This window comes from Hippocampus guttulatus, chromosome 11 (genome assembly GCF_054856545.1).
Source record: "Hippocampus guttulatus isolate MCC_2025c chromosome 11, RoL_Hgut_1.0, whole genome shotgun sequence".
Taxonomy (NCBI): domain Eukaryota; kingdom Metazoa; phylum Chordata; class Actinopteri; order Syngnathiformes; family Syngnathidae; genus Hippocampus; species Hippocampus guttulatus.
The window spans coordinates 22,297,664-22,317,817 of NC_141271.1; the positions used below are offsets into that span (position 1 = coordinate 22,297,664).

General features: G+C 59.7%; 1 protein-coding gene across 1 annotated transcript in view; it reads right to left on the reverse strand.

Annotated features, from left to right (window-relative positions):
• The window catches only part of ttn.2 (titin, tandem duplicate 2), a 180,506-nt gene extending 160,544 nt beyond the window's left edge, over positions 1–19,962 (reverse strand). The window contains exons 1-38 of the mRNA XM_086123473.1: positions 19,507–19,962; positions 19,231–19,434; positions 18,690–19,048; positions 18,218–18,438; positions 17,825–17,900; positions 17,425–17,556; positions 17,212–17,316; positions 16,744–16,977; positions 16,558–16,668; positions 15,959–16,195; positions 15,732–15,794; positions 14,848–15,121; positions 14,194–14,239; positions 13,921–14,151; positions 13,528–13,670; positions 13,238–13,452; positions 12,627–12,854; positions 12,162–12,403; positions 11,818–12,074; positions 11,321–11,485; positions 11,071–11,239; positions 8,319–10,015; positions 7,724–8,005; positions 7,353–7,619; positions 6,875–7,147; positions 6,296–6,559; positions 5,286–5,546; positions 4,915–5,175; positions 4,363–4,626; positions 3,760–4,020; positions 3,421–3,681; positions 2,959–3,219; positions 2,234–2,378; positions 1,409–1,577; positions 1,071–1,302; positions 585–869; positions 348–473; positions 81–269 (exon numbers count right to left, since the gene is read on the reverse strand). Coding sequence (XP_085979599.1) covers positions 81–269; positions 348–473; positions 585–869; positions 1,071–1,302; positions 1,409–1,577; positions 2,234–2,378; positions 2,959–3,219; positions 3,421–3,681; positions 3,760–4,020; positions 4,363–4,626; positions 4,915–5,175; positions 5,286–5,546; positions 6,296–6,559; positions 6,875–7,147; positions 7,353–7,619; positions 7,724–8,005; positions 8,319–10,015; positions 11,071–11,239; positions 11,321–11,485; positions 11,818–12,074; positions 12,162–12,403; positions 12,627–12,854; positions 13,238–13,452; positions 13,528–13,670; positions 13,921–14,151; positions 14,194–14,239; positions 14,848–15,121; positions 15,732–15,794; positions 15,959–16,195; positions 16,558–16,668; positions 16,744–16,977; positions 17,212–17,316; positions 17,425–17,556; positions 17,825–17,900; positions 18,218–18,438; positions 18,690–19,048; positions 19,231–19,434; positions 19,507–19,597 — 9,301 coding nt within the window. The 5' untranslated portion in view covers positions 19,598–19,962. The remainder of the gene's footprint in view (positions 1–80; positions 270–347; positions 474–584; positions 870–1,070; positions 1,303–1,408; positions 1,578–2,233; positions 2,379–2,958; positions 3,220–3,420; positions 3,682–3,759; positions 4,021–4,362; positions 4,627–4,914; positions 5,176–5,285; positions 5,547–6,295; positions 6,560–6,874; positions 7,148–7,352; positions 7,620–7,723; positions 8,006–8,318; positions 10,016–11,070; positions 11,240–11,320; positions 11,486–11,817; positions 12,075–12,161; positions 12,404–12,626; positions 12,855–13,237; positions 13,453–13,527; positions 13,671–13,920; positions 14,152–14,193; positions 14,240–14,847; positions 15,122–15,731; positions 15,795–15,958; positions 16,196–16,557; positions 16,669–16,743; positions 16,978–17,211; positions 17,317–17,424; positions 17,557–17,824; positions 17,901–18,217; positions 18,439–18,689; positions 19,049–19,230; positions 19,435–19,506) is intronic.
• Between the last annotated feature and the right edge of the window lie 192 nt (positions 19,963–20,154).

Here is a 20,154-nt window from a genome sequence, read left to right on the forward strand (position 1 = left end):
ATAGCCGAGACAATTTCTGTGTGCGTTTTTTTTACAGGCGCGGCCAATAAATTCAGATTCTGATTCAAATCGAGTTTTACCGTCCAGCGTGAGGGTGGCGGAGCAGGATGCGGTCCCGCCGCCGTTGACGGCCACGCAGGCGTACTCGCCCTCGTCCTCCAGGTAAACTTTGGAGATCTCCAGCTGACAGCTGTCATCAAACTGAGAGATCCTGAAGAATTCTGACTGCTTGATCTCCTTGTCCTTGTGGAACCAGCTGACCTTGACATCTGGACGAGGAACAACATGAACAACATTCAGTCTACCGCTCGTTGCGGTTACACAGTCGGCCCTGAAGAACTTAGTACCGTCTCCGCCAATTCTGCACTGGAAGCGAGCTGGTTGTCCCTCCAAGGTGGACGTGCTGGCCATGGGTGAGATGACAACGGGCGGGGCAACAATCTCGGGCAACTCTGGGGAAGCCACCTCCGGCACTGTCACACAAACACCAGCTGAAAACCATCACCTGTATCTGTAACTTTGAGCGGACGAGTGGAGAAAACATCCGCTCGGATAAGATGGGTGTGGAAGCGTCGCCCTCTCACCTTCCACGGTGAGCGTGGCGGTGCTGGTGGCCACGCCGTAGTCGTTTTTGGCCTCGCAGTTGTAGATGGCGGCATCCTCCGGAAAAACCTCAATGAGCAGCAGGGTGTGCTCTTGGGCATCACGCAATAACTTGCACTTGAAGCCCGGCGACAGCGCCTGAGAGTCCTTGTACCAAAAGACCCGAGGCTGAGGCACGCCGCTCACGGCCACGGAGAAGCGAGCGGGCTTGCCCGCCTCCACCGATTGGGCCTCCATGTGGCGCAGGATTTGAGGCGCTTCGGGGACTGCGCCAGACACAAAATAGCTTGGTCATCCTCTGGAAGCTGGGAACCGCAATATCCCCCCCCCCACCCCCCCGACAAACAGTCGCCAGTCTCATCAGTCATGAGTCACTTTGTCCATGAAAAGGAGTCCAGCCGTGACGTTTTGGCCAAGAAATGCCTTTTCACTGACGAAATGAGACGCGGCGCAATGGCTGGACTTACTGTTGACTCTCAAGGTGACAGCGCTGGTGTTCTTCCCGGCGACAAAGACGTACTCGCCGGCATCGCTCCGAAACGTTTCCGAGATGGTGAGGCGGTGGAGCCTCCTGATGGCCACGTAGCTGAAGCGCTCCTCCTCTGACAAGTGGATCTCCACGCCGTTCCGCAGCCAGCGCCCTTCCACCTCGTCCTCGTTCACCTCAAACTCCAAAGTGGCACGGTGTTTCTCCAGAACCTAGTGCCGCACACAGTGACGGGGAGGGCTTTAGCTTCCCTGCCATCTGCGCCTCCCACTTCAAAAGGGCAGGAATGGAAACGGTCGCGTGAGAAAGGTCGGTCACCGTGATGTGTCGCTCGGCGGGCTCCGAGATGCGAATGTCGCGGCCTTCCACGGTGAGTCGGGCCTTGGACACGCTGGAGCCGGCCACCACCGAAAACTCGCCGGCGTCCGACATGCGCACCGTCTGGATCATGAGGCGGTGGACGTACTTCTCGGCCGTCACCACGAACCTGCGGCGGCACAGCTGCAACTTGAGCTATGCCTGCGTTGAACGGCCTTCGCGATCGCTCAACCCCTGAAAGTTTTGCGCCTCGGGCTCAGACTGCCTTGCGCCTTCATCTACTCTGCTACTTTTTCTATTCGGCAGCCTGTTTCTAATCGACGGCTGCAAAGAGCAAAAAAGAAATCGTGTGCTTTCCTCGTCGTCGCTTTTTGTTTTTCCCGGTATTATTTCCGTGGAGCATTTCAACTGAATTGGTTGTTTTAAGATCAATAATGAAAATGCGTCAACGGATAAATATCGCTGCTTGTCACTGACACGCAGATGGCGCCCAACCGCCCCCCCTACCCCGCTAGCCACTTCCCTCCCAGAAAGGCCAAGGGTGCAATCATGGCCTGAAACCTGAAACGTCTTTTGGAACGAGCCTTGATTTTGAGACCAATGGATGAAGTGATTCCGACGACTTTCTGCGCGCAACTTGAAAACGCTCCCCCAAGTTGGCGGGCGTTGTCGGTGTCGCAATGTGCGCTTTGGCTTCGGATCTTAGCGAGAAAGATGCAGGAGACAAGTAAGATTTGCTTGAGAGGGCCCCCAAAGTGACACTCGCACTTCATGTCCCCACCCCCGACACACCGCCGGGATCGGGAATCTTCGACAGCGGCTCACCTCTCCTCGGACGTGTCCAGCTCCAGGCCGTCCTTCATCCACACGACCTGGACGTTGGGCTCCGACAGCTCGCATTCAAACATGGCCTTCTTCTTCTCCGTGATCTTGATGTCTTTGATTTTCTTGGTGAACTCGATGACACGAGCTGGCCACAGGAAGAGCGGCACGCATTCAGTCCGTGTGCAACAAGGGGCCAAAAAGGTGCTCACAGCCAGTACTCAAGCGCAAGTTCAGACTCAACCTCAAGCGATTTGTACTCCTCTCGAGCGCGACTCCGTATGCCGTGCTGTTACCCTTACTCCTCACTGCACGTTTGGAAATCTCAAAAATCTCTACTTTGTATTCCTGCCTGTGTCAAAATAGACCAAATGGTCTCTTTTCAAACTCCACCGAGGACGAAAAAGGAAACGTTCACCAGGCTTCAGATCGGGATTCGGCGATCGATGAAGCGCTCGAAACCTTGTGCGGCAGCTTCTACACCGTACGTTTCATCGGTCAATTGGCAACGTTGGCAAAGCGACGGTAATCCCCGGGGATTCCCAAAAGGTAACCGGCCCATTTTGACAAAAGAAGGAGAAGGAAGCACACGTATCTGCTTTCAAGCGCATGCAAGTTGTCGGGAAAATAAACAGCCCAATCGAGACGGCTCGCTCGATCGATCGATCAATTGATCTGGGGCTCGCTCTCGGAAGCTGAATCAGCAGTTCACTCCGAAAGGCGCGTACCTTCGACAAAAAGGTTGGCGGCGCTGGCCGCAGAGCCGGCCACAAACTGGTACTCTCCGCCGTCTCCGAAGTGAACGTTGCGAACGGTCAGCGAGTGGGTCAGCTGCCGGCTTCGGACCTGGCACCTCTCGGACGACTTGATCTCCACGCCGTTCTTCAGCCATTTGTAGGTGATGCCCTCGTAGTTGACGGTGACCTCGAAGGTGATGGTGTCTCGCTCCTGAGCGTTCAGGTCTTTCAGCATGGAGGTGACCAGGACGGCTAGATGCAGACAGCGATCGCCGGGTTAGTCGGCGCTCAGACAAGGACCGTCAAACTGGCGAGCGCTTTCCGGGAGGCCGCAAAGACGGCATCGTAGGACCGCCCGAAACAAAAGTCCCGTTTTGGGCACGACGACTGCTCAATTTAGAGCTTCGGGTTCCGACAAAAACGCGTGAAAGCGTGAGCGAGTCGGGCTCTTACGGCTGACGGTGAGCGTGGCGGACACGCGGTCGTTGCCGCACACAAAGGTGTACTCCGCCCCGTCGGCCCTGCTGGTGTTCATGATCTTCAGCTGGTGGAGCTTGCCCTGCACCACCACGCGAAACTTCTCGCTCATCTCGATCTCCACGCCGTTCTTCAGCCAGGTGGACGGCACGTTGAAGTGGGACACCTCGCACTCAAAGGTGGCCGCCTGCGTCTCGGCCACCGTCACGCTCTTCAGGGGTTTGGTCACGCGCAGAGCTGGAAAGAGAAATTGCAAACGGCGGTGATCTCGCTTAGACCGGCCTCAGTTTTCTCCCGCGAGCGTCCAAAGAGTACCTTGCACGGTGAGGTTGGCGGCGCACCGGAGGTGTCCCGCCACGGCCGTGTACTCCCCTTGGCTGGCGCTGTCCACGTTCTGCAGAACCAGCTTGTGGGCTTTGCGCTCCACCAGAATCTTGCAGGAGTCGCCGGGCGTCAGCTCGGCGCCGTTGAACATCCAGCGGACCGGGACGTTGTCGTGAGACAGGCTCATCTCGAAGGACGCCGTGGCGCCCTCCAGCGACGTCACGTCCTTCATCTTCTTCACGATCTTGATGGCTGCACGCAAACGCCGCACCGTCAAGGCCCAGATCAGATGAGCGCTCTTTGACAGCCGTACTGTTTAAATCCGCCGAATTCGGGACCTTGCCTGGACTGGACTCAAATCGCGCACGCAAGGTCACTTTGCAAGCGACATTCCGGCGCCCAAGCAATGACAAACCCAAAAACTATGGAGATGGATAAATCTCTACCAAGCAAACGCTGGAATCTCGGGCACCGCCGCCGCACTCGAACGAAATCTCCACGCTTTGGAAATGTGTGTGGGGGGGGTGGTTTTGTTTTGGGGGGTTTTCCCCAAGCGACGAGGACCCCGTGTGCAAAAAGAGCGCAGCCACTCACTCTCCACGTTGAGGCGAGCGCTGGCCGTCAGCTTGCCCAGTTTGAAGGAGTAGACGTCCTCGTCCTGCGGGCGGCAGGCACGGACGCGCAGCACGTGGACGCCGCCTTGGGCGCTCACGCCGTACTTGTCGCCGTCGCTCACTTCCACGCCGTTGCGGAACCAGCGAGCGCCTTTGACATCGCTGTGCGTCAGCTCCAGCGTGAAGAGCGCCTCCTGCATCTCCGTCACCGTCTGGTTGCGCAGAGTCTTCTTGATCTTCACCGCTGCATCCCACACAGATCACCAGTTACTCGCTTAGCCTCGCGCCGGTATTTCGTTCTTACTTTTCACTCAGTGCAAGTTGAAAACGACAAATTGCCCCGCCACTTGATTCAAAGCGAGTACTTTTCTGGAGTCTGTCCTTCCAATATCCACGTACGTGCACACGTGCAAAGTAAAGACTTTTCAGAGTCTGTACTTGGATTTCATCGGTACTTTTCACGCGAGTCGCCGGGCGGGCTTTTGGCACCTCTCCGCTGCCACCGAGGGGACGGAGCGAAGCCGAAACGTACCCTCCACCCGCAGGTTGGCCGAGGTTTTGGAGTTGGCCACTTGGTAGGTGTACTCGGCGGCGTCCTGCGGTCGAGTGACGGCGACGACGAGGCGACGGACGGCTCCCTTGGCCACGCTCTTGACGTTCTTGCCCAAGTCCAGCGTCTTGCCGTCCTTCAGCCACTTGCCCTCGGCGTCGGCGTTGGCCACCTGGCACTCCAGTTCCGCCGTCTGCGACTCGGCCACCGTCACGTCCGTCAGAGGTCGTGTGATGGCGCCGCCTGTTGGGGCGCGCAAAGACGCGCGAGCACGGGTTACGCGAGCACGCGAACACAATCGGGATCGGAGTGGCGAGCGGACGCCGAGCTGAATTCACCGGGGCAAAACGTACCGGAGACGGTGAGGGTGGCGCCGGACGTCTTCTGTCCGGCGTGAAAGCCGTACTCTCCCTCCTCGTCCTTCATGGTGTCGATGACAGTCAGAGAGTGAGTCTTGTCCTTGGACTCCATCTTGTACTTGGGACCGGGCTTAAGATGCTGGCTTCTGAAGGTCCAGACCGGGTCGATACCGGCGTGGGACACTTGAACTTGGAAGGTGATATTTTGGGACTCGGAGCACACTCTGTCCTCCATGTGTTTGACAATTTCAACCGCTGCAAATGAAACCGTCGCAGACAAGAAGGTGAGGGCAAATTCATCCACCGGCACCACGAGGAGGAGACATGGGTGGCGATTGTCCGCCGAGATTGAACGGAGGCACCCGGACTCTCTTTGCCGATTTGGAGACGTTTCACCTTCACCTCGGTAAAAAGCTTTCTTTCGGTAGCTCTGTGGCGATTGCGGCTCTGTCTGCACCATTTGCGCGATTCAAATCACGGCGGTCGTCAGTATGAAAGGCGGAGATGATGTTGCCCCGAGACTCTTAATTGCCCTTGGAGGGAGAGACCGAGCTTATCTCAAATCTACTGGAGACAGGCCTTGAGTGCAGCCTCCCAGAGGCCTCACGAAAAAAAAAATCCTTCCATAGATCGAACTCAAAAAAGCTACCAGGGTGCGAGCAACTTACCTCCAAGCTACTGGAGGCGTGAACTTGCCGGACACCAAACTTAGTTTGTCATACGGTGAACTGCTTGACTAACGGCCCCCCCTAGGAGATTGTTTTGAACACACTTGGCCAAGAAGGACAATGTGGATTTTGTGATGTCCCCCCCCCCAGACGCCTTCATACATAATCAAGACCAAAGTCATGCCTTGACAGATTCTTTTCAGCGTGTTTAGTATGTTCGAGTTCAGTTATTCTTGCGCCGTTCGGTCGGCGGCACTCAAAGGAAAAAAATTGGGCAAATGTCCGCATGCCTCCATCCGCCTCCCTTTCAAGAAGATGAAATGAGCTTCGTCTTACGTTCCACGGTGAGATCGCAGCTGGTGGACACCTTCCCGACCAGCAGCTTGTAGCGTCCCTCATCCGAGGCGAAGGTTCTGCTGAAGACGAGCCGCTGCTTGGCGCCTTTGGCCACGATCTGCACGCGCTCGCCGGCTGTCAGCGGCTTGTCGTCGTGGTACCACTTGACCGAGGCCACGTTCTGAGCAGAGATCTTGGCTTCGAGAACCGCCTTGGTGCCTTCCACTGAAGTTACGTCTTTCAGGGGCGCCACGATTTCAATGGCTGCAAAGACACAAACGGTCACCGACTCAAAATCAAAATGCCGACGGGGGGAATCGTTGAGGCGCTACGTCGCGCCGACTCTTTGGGGAAAAGAACGTTCATCCGTCCGCCCTCCGGCCCCACCTTACTGAGCAACCTGCTTCAACTTGCGTACCTATCCACCGACGCCATTTATTTCACTTGGCTTCCAACGACCACTTCTGACCGATTGAATTTGAACTTTGGCACACGTTTGTCTTCCCGTCCCTTCCCTGACTCAACTCGGTGACCGACGGTACAATATCAAGTTGGCGCGCGGCGGATCGGTGGGCTTACTCTGAACGTTGAGTTTGCAGGAAGTGCTGATGAAGTGGCCGGGAACCTCAAAGGAATACGAGGCGGCGTCTTCCGGCCCGGCGTTCTCCACCAGGAGCTTGTGGACGGCCTTGTCCACGACCAGGTGGACTCGGTCCGAAGCGGAGACGGCCTGGCCGTTCTTCATCCAGGTTCCCTCCACGTTCTCCTGGGAGAACCTGACCTCCAGCTGAGCGATGTCGCCCTCGCAGACGGTCAGATCGGACAGAGGCTGCATCAGGGTCACCGGACGCACTGCGGACGCACAGCCCATCGGTTAGCGCGCGATCCGGACGACGGCGCTCGACGCAAATGGCCCTCGGGCCCAGAAGGCCATCTTAGCGGTTACTCCCCATCCTTGAGGTACGAGCGCACTCTTAGCCCTCACCACTTTGCCCTACTAGTTCACGGCCGGGCGCGAGTGTCTGCGAACGGAAGGACGACGGTCCGAGCTCCTTACGTTTCATACTCAGTGAGGCGCTGGTCTTCAAGTCTCCGCACACAAAAGTGTATTTGCCCTGGTCCTCCTTCTTGACGTCCTTCACGGTCAGGGTGTGCCTTCCGCGCCGGGAGGACAGAACGTGCTTGTTGCCGGCAGACAGCTCCCTGTCTCCGAAGAACCAGCTGCCCTTGGCGTCCTCTCGAGACAACTCCACCTCAAACTCGCCGGCGTAGCTCTCGGGAACCTCGATGTTCTCCAGAGCTTTGATCAGCTCCAGCGCGGCACCTGAAGTCAGACGCGTCGATGTCAAGCGGCGACACCGACGGTGCCTTTTTCTCTTTTTTGCGGCGGCGCCACGGAGGACGCTCAGAATCGGCAGGCAAGATCACCTTGGACATGAAGTCTCGCCACGGTGCGGATGCCGTCGTCGTCCGCGAGGACGCACGCGTACTCGGCGGCGTCGCTCACGTCGATGATCAGCACGGACAGGAAGTGCACCTTCCGATCAGAGTGCATTCTGTACTTGTCTCCGGAGAAGATCTCCGCATTGTTCTTCAGCCATTTGACTTTGACGAAAGGTTCGCTGGTTTCACACTCGAAGGTCACCATGGTGTCCTTCTCTTGGGCGTCGGCGTCCTCCAGATTTTGGGTGAAGTTCACGGCGGCCTTAGCTACAAAGACAAAGCAAAGCCATGACTGACTGCCGGAAAGCAGCCCGACGCATCACCGCCCGCAACTGACCACTGGTCCGGGACGGGTCTTGGAAAGGCATAATTTTTTTTTTTCCTCAACATTCTACGGGAACATTTTTCAAGGTAGAATGAATCAAATTGTCTTTGCATTTTGCATCACATTGTAAGACGCATCACGCGGCAATTTCGCCGGCATGGTAAATCCGCATCCGTATCCCTCTGGGTGTGCGACAAAGTTTTTTTGTGAACACCTTTCCAAAATCCATCCCGAAGAGCGAAAAGGTGACGATACCTTGCACCAGCAGGAAGGCGTGGCTGGAGGCCTCCCCGGCGACGTTGACCGCTTTGACCATGACGCTGGCCGAGTCTTCCGGGGTGACGTCCCGGATGACGAGCTCGCACAAATGGTCTTCGGGCCAGTACCAGTAGACACGGTCCGACTTCTCCAGTTCAATGCCGTTCTTGAACCACTGGCACTCGGGCTCGGGTCGGCCCACCACCCGGAGTCGAAAGCGAACCTCGTCCATAGGGTTGACGGTCTTGCTGGTGATGCGTTCGAGGATCTTGGGGGCTTCCATGCTGGGGGATAACTGGATCCTCTCGGGTTTGATTGTGGGGATGGTGACCTTGCCCTGCTCCTCCAGCTTCTTCCTCTCCGCCTCCTCTTTCTCTTTCAGGTGGTGGAGCAACTCATCCTTGGTCTTCCTCAACAAGTCCTCGTAGGAGTCATCCCTCCGGTGAGCCTTGAATTCCACCGCAGAGATGGACTCGTAGAAGCCTTCTTCTGTCCTGCGCTTGAACTTGCTCTTCAGCTCTTCGGACTCCTCCGAGGTTTTCTCGTGAACGATCCTCTGCGTCTTCCTGAGTTTCACGACCTCTTTGTCTTGCGCGCCCTCGGCAGGTCGGTCCACCTTGGCGACGCCGAAGCCGACTCTGCCCGAGTCGTGCGGCGACTCCGACGCCTTGGCTTCCGGAGCCCGACGCAGGACGGACCTGAAGTCCTCCCTCTGCGTGACGTCCAGCTTGACGACGTACTCCGTCGTTCCCAAAGGGTTATCGGCGACCAGTCGGACTTCGCCCGTGTCATAGGACTTGATGTCCACTATCTCCAGGTAGTAGATGCCGTCGTAGCGCAGCCGGTAGCGCTTGCTCTTGCGGATGAGCTGGCCGTTGAGGTACCAGTTGACCTTGGGCGCGGGGTAACCGGTCACTCTGCAGCGGAATCGGGCGACGTCGCCTTCCAGTACTCGAGTCGGCTCCGGGAGGAGGACGATTTCCGGTTTGGTCTTTTCGGTCTGCTCGTCGGCGGCCACCCCCGCGGGCCCGCCCTCGTGGGCCGCGCGCTCCATCTCCTCGATCCTGTGCGCGCCGATCCTTCCTTCGGGCAGCTGGCTCTCCTCCACCAGACCCTTCTCGTCCTTGACGATCAGGGTGGCCGAGTTCTGGTCGGCTCCGAACTTGTTGCTGGCTCTGCAGGTGATGACGCCGCTGTCTCGCGCGTACGCGACCTCGTAGTCCAGACTGCAGTAGCCGAATTCGTTGACCATGCGCAGGCGGTTGGCGGCCTCCAGGGGCTTGCCGTCGTGCAGCCACTCCACCGCCATGGTGGGGTCGCCGATCGGGGTCAGTCTGCACTCAAAGTGAGCGGGGCCAAACTTCTTCATCCGAACGGAGGTCAGCTTCTTCTTGAATTGCGGCTTCTGCTGCTTCTCTTTGTCGTAAAGGTCTCCCTCCTCCCACTGCTCCTGGCCGTAGCGGAGATGCAGGGGCTCCAGCTCGGGGGCGGCGATCTCTTTGGCCTTGTAGGTTCCTTTGGTGACGATGAGCTTCCTCTCGGCTAGCGGTGCGGCAAAGTCCATTTCCACGTTGACTCTGCAGCGGGTGGTGTCCCTGCCGGCTCGGTTGATGGCCGTGGCCGTGTACCAGGCGCTGTCTGAGCCCGACGCGGACGGGATCTGAAACTTGGCCTCTCCCTTGGTGCCCTCGATCCTGGCAAATCGCATGAATAAGGAACCTTCATCGGGAATGGCACTCATCCGGGAAATAATCATCACAAAACGTTGAACGCAGCGCACTGGAATCTTCTCGCTCGCGAGGGACATTTCACCTTGAATCCAAGCGACACCTCGGGTTCAAAGGTTTCGGCGCGGAGTCGGCGGTGGATGCGTCATGCACGTTAGAACGTACCGCATGTCTGATGGATGACTGTTTGGCGGACCAATCGGCAGCCTGGTAGCCACTTTCCTCGCAGAAAAGCGATCGCGCAAGACTCCCCCTTCCGAATTTGACAGTGAGGGCTGCGAGTTTTGGGCATATCGTCTGTTTCCAACAGGGCTCTCAAACCCGTGGCCTGTGGGCCGTGTGCAGCCCTAACTGACATCAAACGTTTTGCTTTTGCCCGATGCATTGTGCATGTGTGTGTGTGTGTGTGTGTGTGTTTTTAGGCTACCTTAGCTCAGGCTCATGATAGCTTTTGGCAAAGCATAATTCTGACCTGACGGCAAGTGGAAGGGCTAGATATCATGTCACCGGGTCCCGGCGGCGTCCTTTTCCAAAGAGAAGGGCCGATTTTCAAGAAGAACAGGAGACGGAATGCTTTTTTTGCTGAGCGCAGGGCCACTGCGGCGCCGCTCAAGAAATCACATGTCATGAATCAACATGACATTGAGCGAGACGAGAGACGCGACGCGACCGGCTCGACGGCCTTCTTCGCGTCCCGAAGAGCCGTTGCGGCCGCCGTTATTAGTCGAGATCGAGAAGGCCGGAAGAGTTATTTCGAATCCTCAAGCCCCGGTTTTTGATGCGGCCCAGACCCAGCCAGACTCCCAACGAAGTTGCGTTTGCGAGTCCCGCTTCACAACAGCTCCACCCCAAAGATCGTCCCGCCGACGTGGGAAGGGGCCGTTCGCTCGTCACACCTGACAACAACAGATCCCGTGCGAATAGGTGGGACTCGGCAGCCAACGTTTGGAAGGGAAGCGGCCTTTTGGATCAGAGGCGGAATGCTCCGAAGAAGCGAGATGCGTCCGGCCGAAGAAGCCTACTTGATTTGCGGGTGCTTGTGCGGGGTGACGATGTCACTGTTCTTCAGCCACACGATGTCCGGCAGCGGGTTTCCGACGGCCTTCACGGCCAACTCCACCAGTGTTCCCTGTTTGACCGCAATGTTCTTCAGCTTCTCCACGAAACAGGGACGCGTCGAGCTCTCTTGGGCTGCGGGCGGAGACGCCGCAAACGGTTAAAGGGGGGGCGAAACGGGGAGACAAAGGCGGGCGGGCCACGAGGGACGCTTACCTTCCACGGTCAGAGTCACGGTGATGGTGGTGCGGCCTGCTCGGTTGTGAGCGACAACCGTCCACTCTCCGGAGTCCTGCGGCACGGCGGGGACGATGATCATGGACTGAACGCCGTCCTCCTTCACCACGATCTTGTGCGTGTAGTCATTGACGACTTGTTGTCCTGGAAGAACACGGGGGGGTCGTCAAGCGCTGAGCCGTTTCTCCCTTCGCTCGTTTCTCCCTTCGCTCGTTTCTCAATTCAAATAAGAAACGAGACCGATGATCCAATTGAGCCTCCGCGGAGGACGAGAGCGAGACGGAGAGGACAAGTCGAGACGGATTTTTTTTCACTTGGTACCATGAGCTTGGTTCGCATGCGACGTTTGTCAATTCACGACAGCGTACGTGTTCGTTTTTCGTTTTCACACTGCGCCATTTTTGGGGTCGTGGCATACCGCGAGTATACCGTAAGGGAAGGGAAGGGCGTCCGTTCCCGTCGCGCGCGCCGCTCACCGTTGTGGAACCAGTAAGTGTCCGGCATGGGTCTGCCGACCACCTTCAGGTCAAATCTGGCGGTTTGCCCCTCGGAGCATTTGAGCGAGGTGGGCTTCATGACAAAGACGGGCTTGTAGAGCCTCTCCAGCTGAGCCTCGTCCGTGTCGTCCAGCCTTCGGGCGGGAGAAAGTCCGGGAGAACGACTGGGAGAGCGGCCCGGCGAGCGGCCCGGCGAGCGGCTCGGCGAGCGGCTCGGCAAGCGCGGGGATTCCGACCTACGGACAAACAAAGCCCCCCGCCCCCGCCGTCAGGCCAACTGGCTTCGATGCGCCCTAAGCGTTTGGGGTTCTTCGGCTACGTACCGGATCCTCTGCATGGCCGGCTGCGGCGTGTATCTCCGAGGCGACGCGCCTCCGGAAGGTTCCACGTAGAGCTTCCCCGAGCTGACGGCGTTTCCCTTCACGTTGCTGCCGAAGGCCGTGTACACGCCCTCGTCCTCGGGGAGAACGGCGGCCAGTCGCAGGACGGCGCGCCCGTCTTGAAGAACCTCCAGCTGGTAGCGCCCGCCGGCGCGGATGCGCTCACCGTCTTTGTACCAGGCCATCTGTCGGGAGCCGCGCAAGGACTTGAAGCCGGCGTTCCGCATTGACGCCAAGTCAAATGACAACGCGCCAAACTTGTCCGGGAAGATTTGTGGCGATCGGGATCAAAACTCAAAGCTCGCGCTCGGGCCCTCGTGCGTCCGCGGCGCTCGTTCGCCGGGGGCCGGGACGCTTCGGGAGGCGTTTTCCATTCGTGGAAAGCGCACACGGGCAATTCGTCCTCACCTTGGGCAGCGGCACGCCGGCGATCCTGCAGTGGAAGGTGACGCCCATTCCCTCCACGACGCGGTAGTTTTTCACCAGCGTGTCAAAGGTGGGCGCCATGGCCTCGCGGTCGGGCGCGCTCGCCATCTGCTCGCCGTCCTCCCGAAGCAGTTCCGTGTAAGTAATCCTCAGGATGCGGATCTCGATCTCCTGGATGATCCGCTCTTCAAAGGCCGAAATGAGGAACTCCTGCAGGACGAGAAGAAAAGACCGCATCAGGCGGGGGCGGCGGCGGCGAAAGTGCTCGCGCTCCGGCGTGCAAGCCGGGACTAGCCAGAGAGCGAGACCAAGAGGCCAAGATCAAAAGGAGACGAGTCGAGACCGAGACGAAAATCCCTTTGCAAAAGAGGATCCCGTCTTGAATTTGACAGACATGCGACAGCCCCGCGACTCTTTCATGCAAAACTCTCAAACCGGAACTCTTCTCCAACTCAATTCTGGCAAGCAACGAATGCGAGCCAAGGGAGCCTTGGCCGCGGCATCGCGGGAGGCGCGAGTCCGCTGAGGAATTGACCCGAGCGGAGTCGGTTGGCAAGGGCTTCCCAAGCCACGCCGGTGGGCCCAGCGAGTACCGTTTCGGAGGTGAAGCTCATCGGGGGGGCTCCTCTCTGGTAGCCGCTCACGAGGGCGGACGGCTCCTCGACCGTCGTCATCGTCGTCGTCATCATCGTCGTCGTCGTCGCCGCCGCCTCCTCCTCCTCCTCCTCCGCCGCCGTCGCGACCGTCGTCGTGGTCACTTGGCTTTTGTACGCCGCCTCGTGCAGCGCCACGTAGGCTTGGTAGTCCTCTGCGGACGACGGCAAAAAGAGCGCTTGAACGCCCGCTCGGCCTCGCTTCCGCGCGCGGCCCAGACGGGCGTTACCTTCCTCCAGGAGGCTGATGGACGCCGAGGCTTCTCCGTGAGAATTCTTGGCAAAGACGGAATATTCGCCGGCGTCGTCGGCAAACGTCATGGAGATCTCCAGCTGGCTTTCGCCCGTCTCTTTCTTGTAGGTCACTTTATATCTGAAAAGCAGCAAAAGTCACCTTCCGTCCGTTCGGGACGACCGCCGCAAAAATGTGCCAAAGGTTGCAGTTTCCTTTTCAATCATTGCACATTCGTTTTGTTTTTTTGTCAAGCGCAACCTCACACCGCAAGTCCTTTGACAGAAAACCAACAAGTGCACGACAGCAACTCAGAGAGCTGCCCGCAAAAGGGGCTGGCCTTTTTCTTTTTCTTTGAAACCCACGGGTTTCGGCGCGTTTGGCGTCGTACCGGTATCCGGTGGAGAGCAGAACGCCGTTCTTCTTCCAAACGACGTGCGGTCTGGGGCTGCCCCCCACTTGGCAACAGAAGGCCACGGCGGCGCCCTCCACCAGCTTCTGCACCGTCGGCTTGCGGACGAAGAAGGGGGCGGCGGCCTCCCCGACGCTCGCCTCCGCGGCAACACTGGCACACGAACGCGACGGGTCAGGAACCGAACGGCGCGCGCGCGCCCACGCGGGACTTGACGCCAACCAGCTTCCGAGACGCGGCAGGCGGGCTCACCTCTCGACGGCCGTCGTCTCCTCTCGGCTCTCGGCCTCCTCGGAAACTGCGAGACACGTGCGAGACGTTGAAGGTTTGGTCTCGCGTTTTGCGAGACCAAATGAACCAGAAACAAATCAGCAGGAAAGTTAGCAGAATTCGGGGGGGGGGGGGGGGGGGGGAGATTCGCTGGACGGATTCCGACGAATGAAAAGAGTTTCCGATCAAGTCAACGAGCTGACGATTGCATCGGACTCCGTGAACTAAATGGAGGTTCCTATTTTCGTCGACATCAAATCCAAACGCTTGAAAGGAAAGAAAATGAGCGTTTCGTCCTTCTGATTTTGAAAGCACGAAAGAAACAAGTTGACATGAAATATCAAAGAGCAGCTCCATTTCAAGGTTCAAAAGAAAAAAGCATTTAATCGCACGCTTGGTTCTACTTGTCGACCTTTTGATGAATGGAATGAAAAACGCGTTTGCTTTTCATTTTGGTGCATTTGTTCTCAAACGGCAACAAGGCTTTTGCAGGAAAGGAAACCCGACGAGGCGGTCCGAGACTCGCGACAAGACGACCGATGTTGCCGATTTAGCAAAAGGGCTCGACGAGCGGCCGGTTTGTCGCCAGAGGGCTCGCGTGAGCTTCTTGAGCGGCGACAGGCGGGCGGGCGTCACCTTTGACCAGCAGGTAGCAGGAAGTGCTGACGGCGCCGGCCGGGCCGGCGGCGGCCGGGCCGGCGGCGGCGCACGTGAAGCGGCCGCTGTCCTCGGCGAAGGCCTCGCGGATGAGCAGCCGCGCGCGGCCGTCCTCGTAGCTGATCTGGAAGTCGATGGAGCTCTCCATCCTGTAGTCCTCCCGGAACCACGCCACCTCGGGGGCCGGCCGCCCGCCGAAACGGCACTCCAGCGTCACCGACTCGCCTTCCGTCACCGTCGCGTCCTTCAGGCCCTGAGGGAACACGCCCACGCGCACGCTCACGCCGGGGTCGCAACGGCCCATTCCCGACCGCTCTCGGACGGACGGGCCGGGCCGGGCCGTACGCCCAAAAATGTAAAAAAAAAAATTCAAACCGACGAGCGTCGCCCTATTTTCAAACCAGCGTTCGGAAGCTTCTAGACGTCGACATTTCCTGAACGTCTGAAGTCGTGCCGATTGGAAAAAAAAAAGACGGGAAAAAACATTCGCACCATTTTCACCTCACGTTAGACCAAATGTGGAGGAATATCAAAGGGAAGGGAAAAAAATGAAGAAGAAGAAGAAGAATTGAATTGGTGGGAGTAGCAGAGGAGAGCCAAATTGCAAGGCCGAGCTCAAATGCTAATGTCGGCTTCAAAGGCCAATTTGGGAGCGGGGCGTCATGAAGCCCATGAAGGCCACTTCAAAGCGTGCATGTCAACGGAAAGCCTTCCTGCGGTCTCGAACAAAACATTTCTCTTTGAATGCGGTTTTGAAAGCCCCGCCCTCAGACGGCCCCCCCTCGCTTCAAAGGCCGCACTTGGCCTGCGAGTCGCGTTCCCCGAAAAGGCCCCGGACCCCGGCGAGATCAACAAGTACTTACGGCAAGCAGGGTGGGTGGCGCCACCGCCTCCTGCTGGTCACTGGGGGGCACTGCCACCGCCTCCTGAGAGAGCAAAACAACGTCGTGCTCAAAGGTGGCGCCCGCGCTTCCATTCATTCGTCCCGCTGCTGAAAAATGCCGCGGCGTGCCAACAAACTGCAAAGGGACGGACGCAGTTCCCGGAAACCAACGCACGGCGGCGGGGCGGCTGACGGACGGGGACCCACCTGCGGCTCCCAGTCTTCAAACTCCTCCTCGGCCTCGAGGCGCGTCACCTGCGTCTCGACCCGAATCTGAGACGCCGGCGCCTTGAAGGGGGGCGCCACGCGGACCTCCGTCGCGGCGGCGGCCGCGGCCCGGCGCACCGGACTGGGCGACTGGACGGGCTTGATGACCTTTCTGGGCGCCGAGGGGGACGACAGCTCTTTGTGCAGGGCGGCCATGGCCGAGCCCGCCATCGACACCTGGCCCAGAAACGACAACGAGACCTTTGCGGGGGCAAACTCCTTCACTCAACAAGTCTGGGCCACAAGTCGGCTGAAAAGCCTGCATTCCGTCGCCTTTGTCAAATAGGCTGAGGCAAAACGGCTTTCGCCCGTAGATGACATCACGATGCCCAAAGCCGCGAGCTCGCCAACGCACAGTGGGCCAAGACGCTGCGAGATTTGGTGCCGCATTGTTCAAAACGGTCCCCCGTGTTTTGGGGGGGCTTTTGCCGCTTCGGCAAGCGCTCGCGAGCATTCGCCGCTGGCTGAGAAAGCGGCTGAGGGCGGAGTTTGGAGCCCTGCGCTCATTTCGGCCGCGTCGTCTCCGTCGGCCTCCTTACCTCGCGGGTGACCTCGGCTTTGGGGACGGCGACTTTGGCCACGGTGAAATGCGGAAGCGGGGCCGAGGGCGCGCCGGCGTCCCGGCGGGAGGAGGCGGCCGTCAAGGCGATCTGGGGAGAGTCGCACGGTGAGTTGACGTGGCAAACGGGCAACGTGCCGACGCGGAGCCGCTCCACCGTCCCCACCTGCGTGGTCTCGGTGGTCTCGGTGGCCGCGGCGGCGGCGACGGCCACTTGGGTGCTGACGACGTGCGTGGTGACGGCGACGGCGGCAGCGACGGGTTCAGGCGGCGCCGTTTTGAAATGCTTCTCTACGGTGAGCCGCTTCTTCACCTCCACTGCCGCGGCGCCCCGCGCTGGCGTCTCCGCTGCGGCCGGCGCCTCCGCGGTGACCATTTGCACTTGCTGGCCGGTCTGCACCTGTCGACGCAACACGCGGGGGAAGCTGAGAAAATGGCCTTTCCGTCGCCATCCCAGCTTCGATTCCGTTCCGCGGGTGTCGCGGCGCACCCTTTGCCCTCGGTCACGAGACAATTTGGCGCATCGGTGGAACAACAGCAAATATTTTTTTCCACTGCGAGTGCACCGTCGTGCAAGTCAAACAAAGCGTCCAAAGCAAGACACCGGGACGGCACAACGCGCGGCTCCGGCTACCTGTTCGGCGGCATCCGGCGGCCCCCGGCGGACGCGGGCCTGATCCACGGCGGCCACCACCGTCGCCACGGCGACGCTGCGACCCGCCTGGGACGCCTGCTCGGGCTGAGGAAACAAGGCGAGTCGGCGGACGGCTTTGGACACGGTTCGCCCGAGTCGGCGAGGGAAGCCCCCCAAGGTCCACGCGCCCCCCGCCCCCTTCAAAGGCCTGACCTCTCGGACGACGGCGGTGACTTGTTGCTCCCACTGTTGCTCCACCCGCAGCCCGCCGGCGACGGCGTAGCCCGCTTGGGCGGAGTAGTCGGCGCGCTTCCAGGGCGGCGGCACCTCGGGCGACACCGACATCTGCGACCACACGGTGGCGTCAACCTCCGAAACTCGTCACGTTGAACCGCCATTGCCCCGCCCCTCATTTTGATGCATCCCCTGGCTTCTAGCCTGCTCCGTTTCACACGGAGACACGTTTCCGGTTTGAATGTGAGCGAGCGGACGCTTGAAGGGCTCAGGCGCAGGTGGGCTGGCGCACGGGGCCAACGGACGGGAGGCGATGCCTTTGCCTCGGCGGCAGATCCTCGGGAAAGCGTTTCCCGGACGCCGGCTGCGCCCTTCTCACCTGCTTCCGGGTGACGACGGGCGACTTGACGTGTCTGATGGGTGAGACGGACGGTCGGGCGGAGGGCGACACGGATCTGCGGGCGCGACGACAAAGAGGCGGAGTTAGAAAGCGGAAGCGTGGGCGACAACAAGGCTAAAATGGAGAAGAGGAAGCTGCCGGGGCGTGCGACGCCGGCGAGCTCTGCTTGTTGCCATGGCGAAGAAGAAGCGCCAGGACCTCTTCCCTCCTTCATCAATGCGCTGTTACATTCAACAAAAGGCTTCTTTCTCTTCCTTGATTCCATGTTCAATAAATAATCGAAAAGTCGACTTGGCAAAAAAAAATCTAATAAAAGTCGATTCCTTTGCACACCACCGGAGGGAGTCAACGTATCACAAGCGCTCGGCGTACCTGACGGGCGCAGGCGCCGGTCCTTTCACGTGGCGGACGGGCGACGGCGACTGCTGGCGTCCGCCGGTCACCTTGCTCAAGTAGGAGGGCGGCGATCTGGAGGTGGGTTTCGGGGGCACCCTCGGGGGGGTCCTGTGAGCCAGGTGCTGGCTCATCACGGCGCCTTCCGCCTGCATCTCCATCACGCTGCTCTGGAAGCTGCTCTGGAAGCTGCTCTCGATCTTTGCGGCAAAGGGCTCGCCGTTAGACCGAGACGAGACGGCAAACATTTGCGTTTGCAAAAAATCCAATCCGAACGAAGCGCAAGTCCGCGCGGAGGCGCTGCAAATGGGAGGACCGCGGCGCCGCGGGGGTGGACGGTCCTATTCTTGCCTTTGAATTTGGCAACGGTACAAAGGCCGGGCCTTTTTCCGATACGACGCCTCGTTCGTCGTTCGCGTTTGCCGTTCAAAGCGCGGCGGCCGGGGCTCACCTTGCGCACTCCGGTCTGAGAGGCGGCGACGACGACGGTCTTGGTTTTCTTGGCGGGGACGGCTTCTTCGCCCCGGACCAGCAGCTCGGCGGTGGACGTGGCCCGGCCGCTGGCGTTGCAGGCCGTCGCCGAGTACGTGCCCGAGTCTTCCGGGAAGGCCTCTGCGATCAGCAGGCTGTAGCGGTCTCCGTCCCGGACGATCCCGAAGTCGGCCGAGCTCTGGATCTCGGCCCCCTCGCGGTAGAACTTGACGTCGGGCGGCGGGATGCCCGTCACCTGGACGCTCAGTCGCACCTGGCTGCCCTGCCGCACCGAGGCGCTCTGAAGTCTCTGAAGGAAGTTGGGCGGCGCCGTCTCGGCTGCGCGGGGGGGGGGGGGACGCACACCGGGGCCTCGCGTTTGTCAAGCGGTCAAAACGTTCGCGGGGAATATCAAGAAGCGGGGAACGTCACGTTTGCCATTTCCCCCACGCGTCCCACCGGCCGTGACTTACGGCGGCCGCTCGCCCGTCGCCGACCGGCGGCCTCGGTCGGGCTCTCACCTGTTACGAGGAGTTCGGCGGTGCTGGTGGCTTGTCCGGTCGCGTTGGTGGCCCGGACGGAAAACCTCCCGCCGTGCGCGGGCGTCACGGCGTCGATGCTCAGAACGGCGCGGCCGTCGCCGAACGAGACGCGGACGCCGGGCAAGGCGGCGGCCGACAGGACCTGGCCGTCGCGGAACCACGACACCTCGGGAAGCGGGGCGCCTGCTCGGCGGACGGCAGAGGTTGGCGGGCGCGGGACTTTGCGCGGGACGGACGGGCCCGGACGGCTCTTACCGCTCACTTGCGCCTGGAACGAGGCGGCACTACCCTCTAGTGCCACCACGCTCTGAAGCGGCTGCGTGAAGGTCGGCGCTTGCGTCGACATGCCGGCTGGCTCGGCTCCCTGAGCGAAACGGCGGCGACAAAATAATTGGAGCGGCCGCTTCTGGCGGAAAATCCAAAACCCAAAGCCACAAATTCCTTGCCCGAAACCATCGACGTCCACGAGGCGCAAAAGGGGCTTGACAAAACCCAAAGGCGCGCCATCGACGCACACCGAGTGTCAACCTGCCACTCGGCGGTGGCTGAGCTGCGACTCTTTTGCTGACAAGATGATGGAAATAAGCGCCGATCAAACGAAACGCTCCCTGAAAGCGAAGATGTTCAACACTCCCTTTTTGATGAGACTGATACCAGATTGATTGGAAAAACCGCCGTATGTGCGCGCGTGTGCGTCGTCGGACTTGCTCGGACCACTTAAGGCGTCGGTGGCAAGGTCGGGTCCCGGAGGGCCGCCGCGGCGCGTGTTTTCAAAGTCTCCCGGTTGCGAGTTCAACGTCGGGCTTCCGCAGAGCTCGCCGACGATGATTTGAATCAGGTGCGTCGCGACAGGGAGACTCGGAACCCCCGCAGGACGGCGGCCCTCCGGGACCGGAGTTCCAC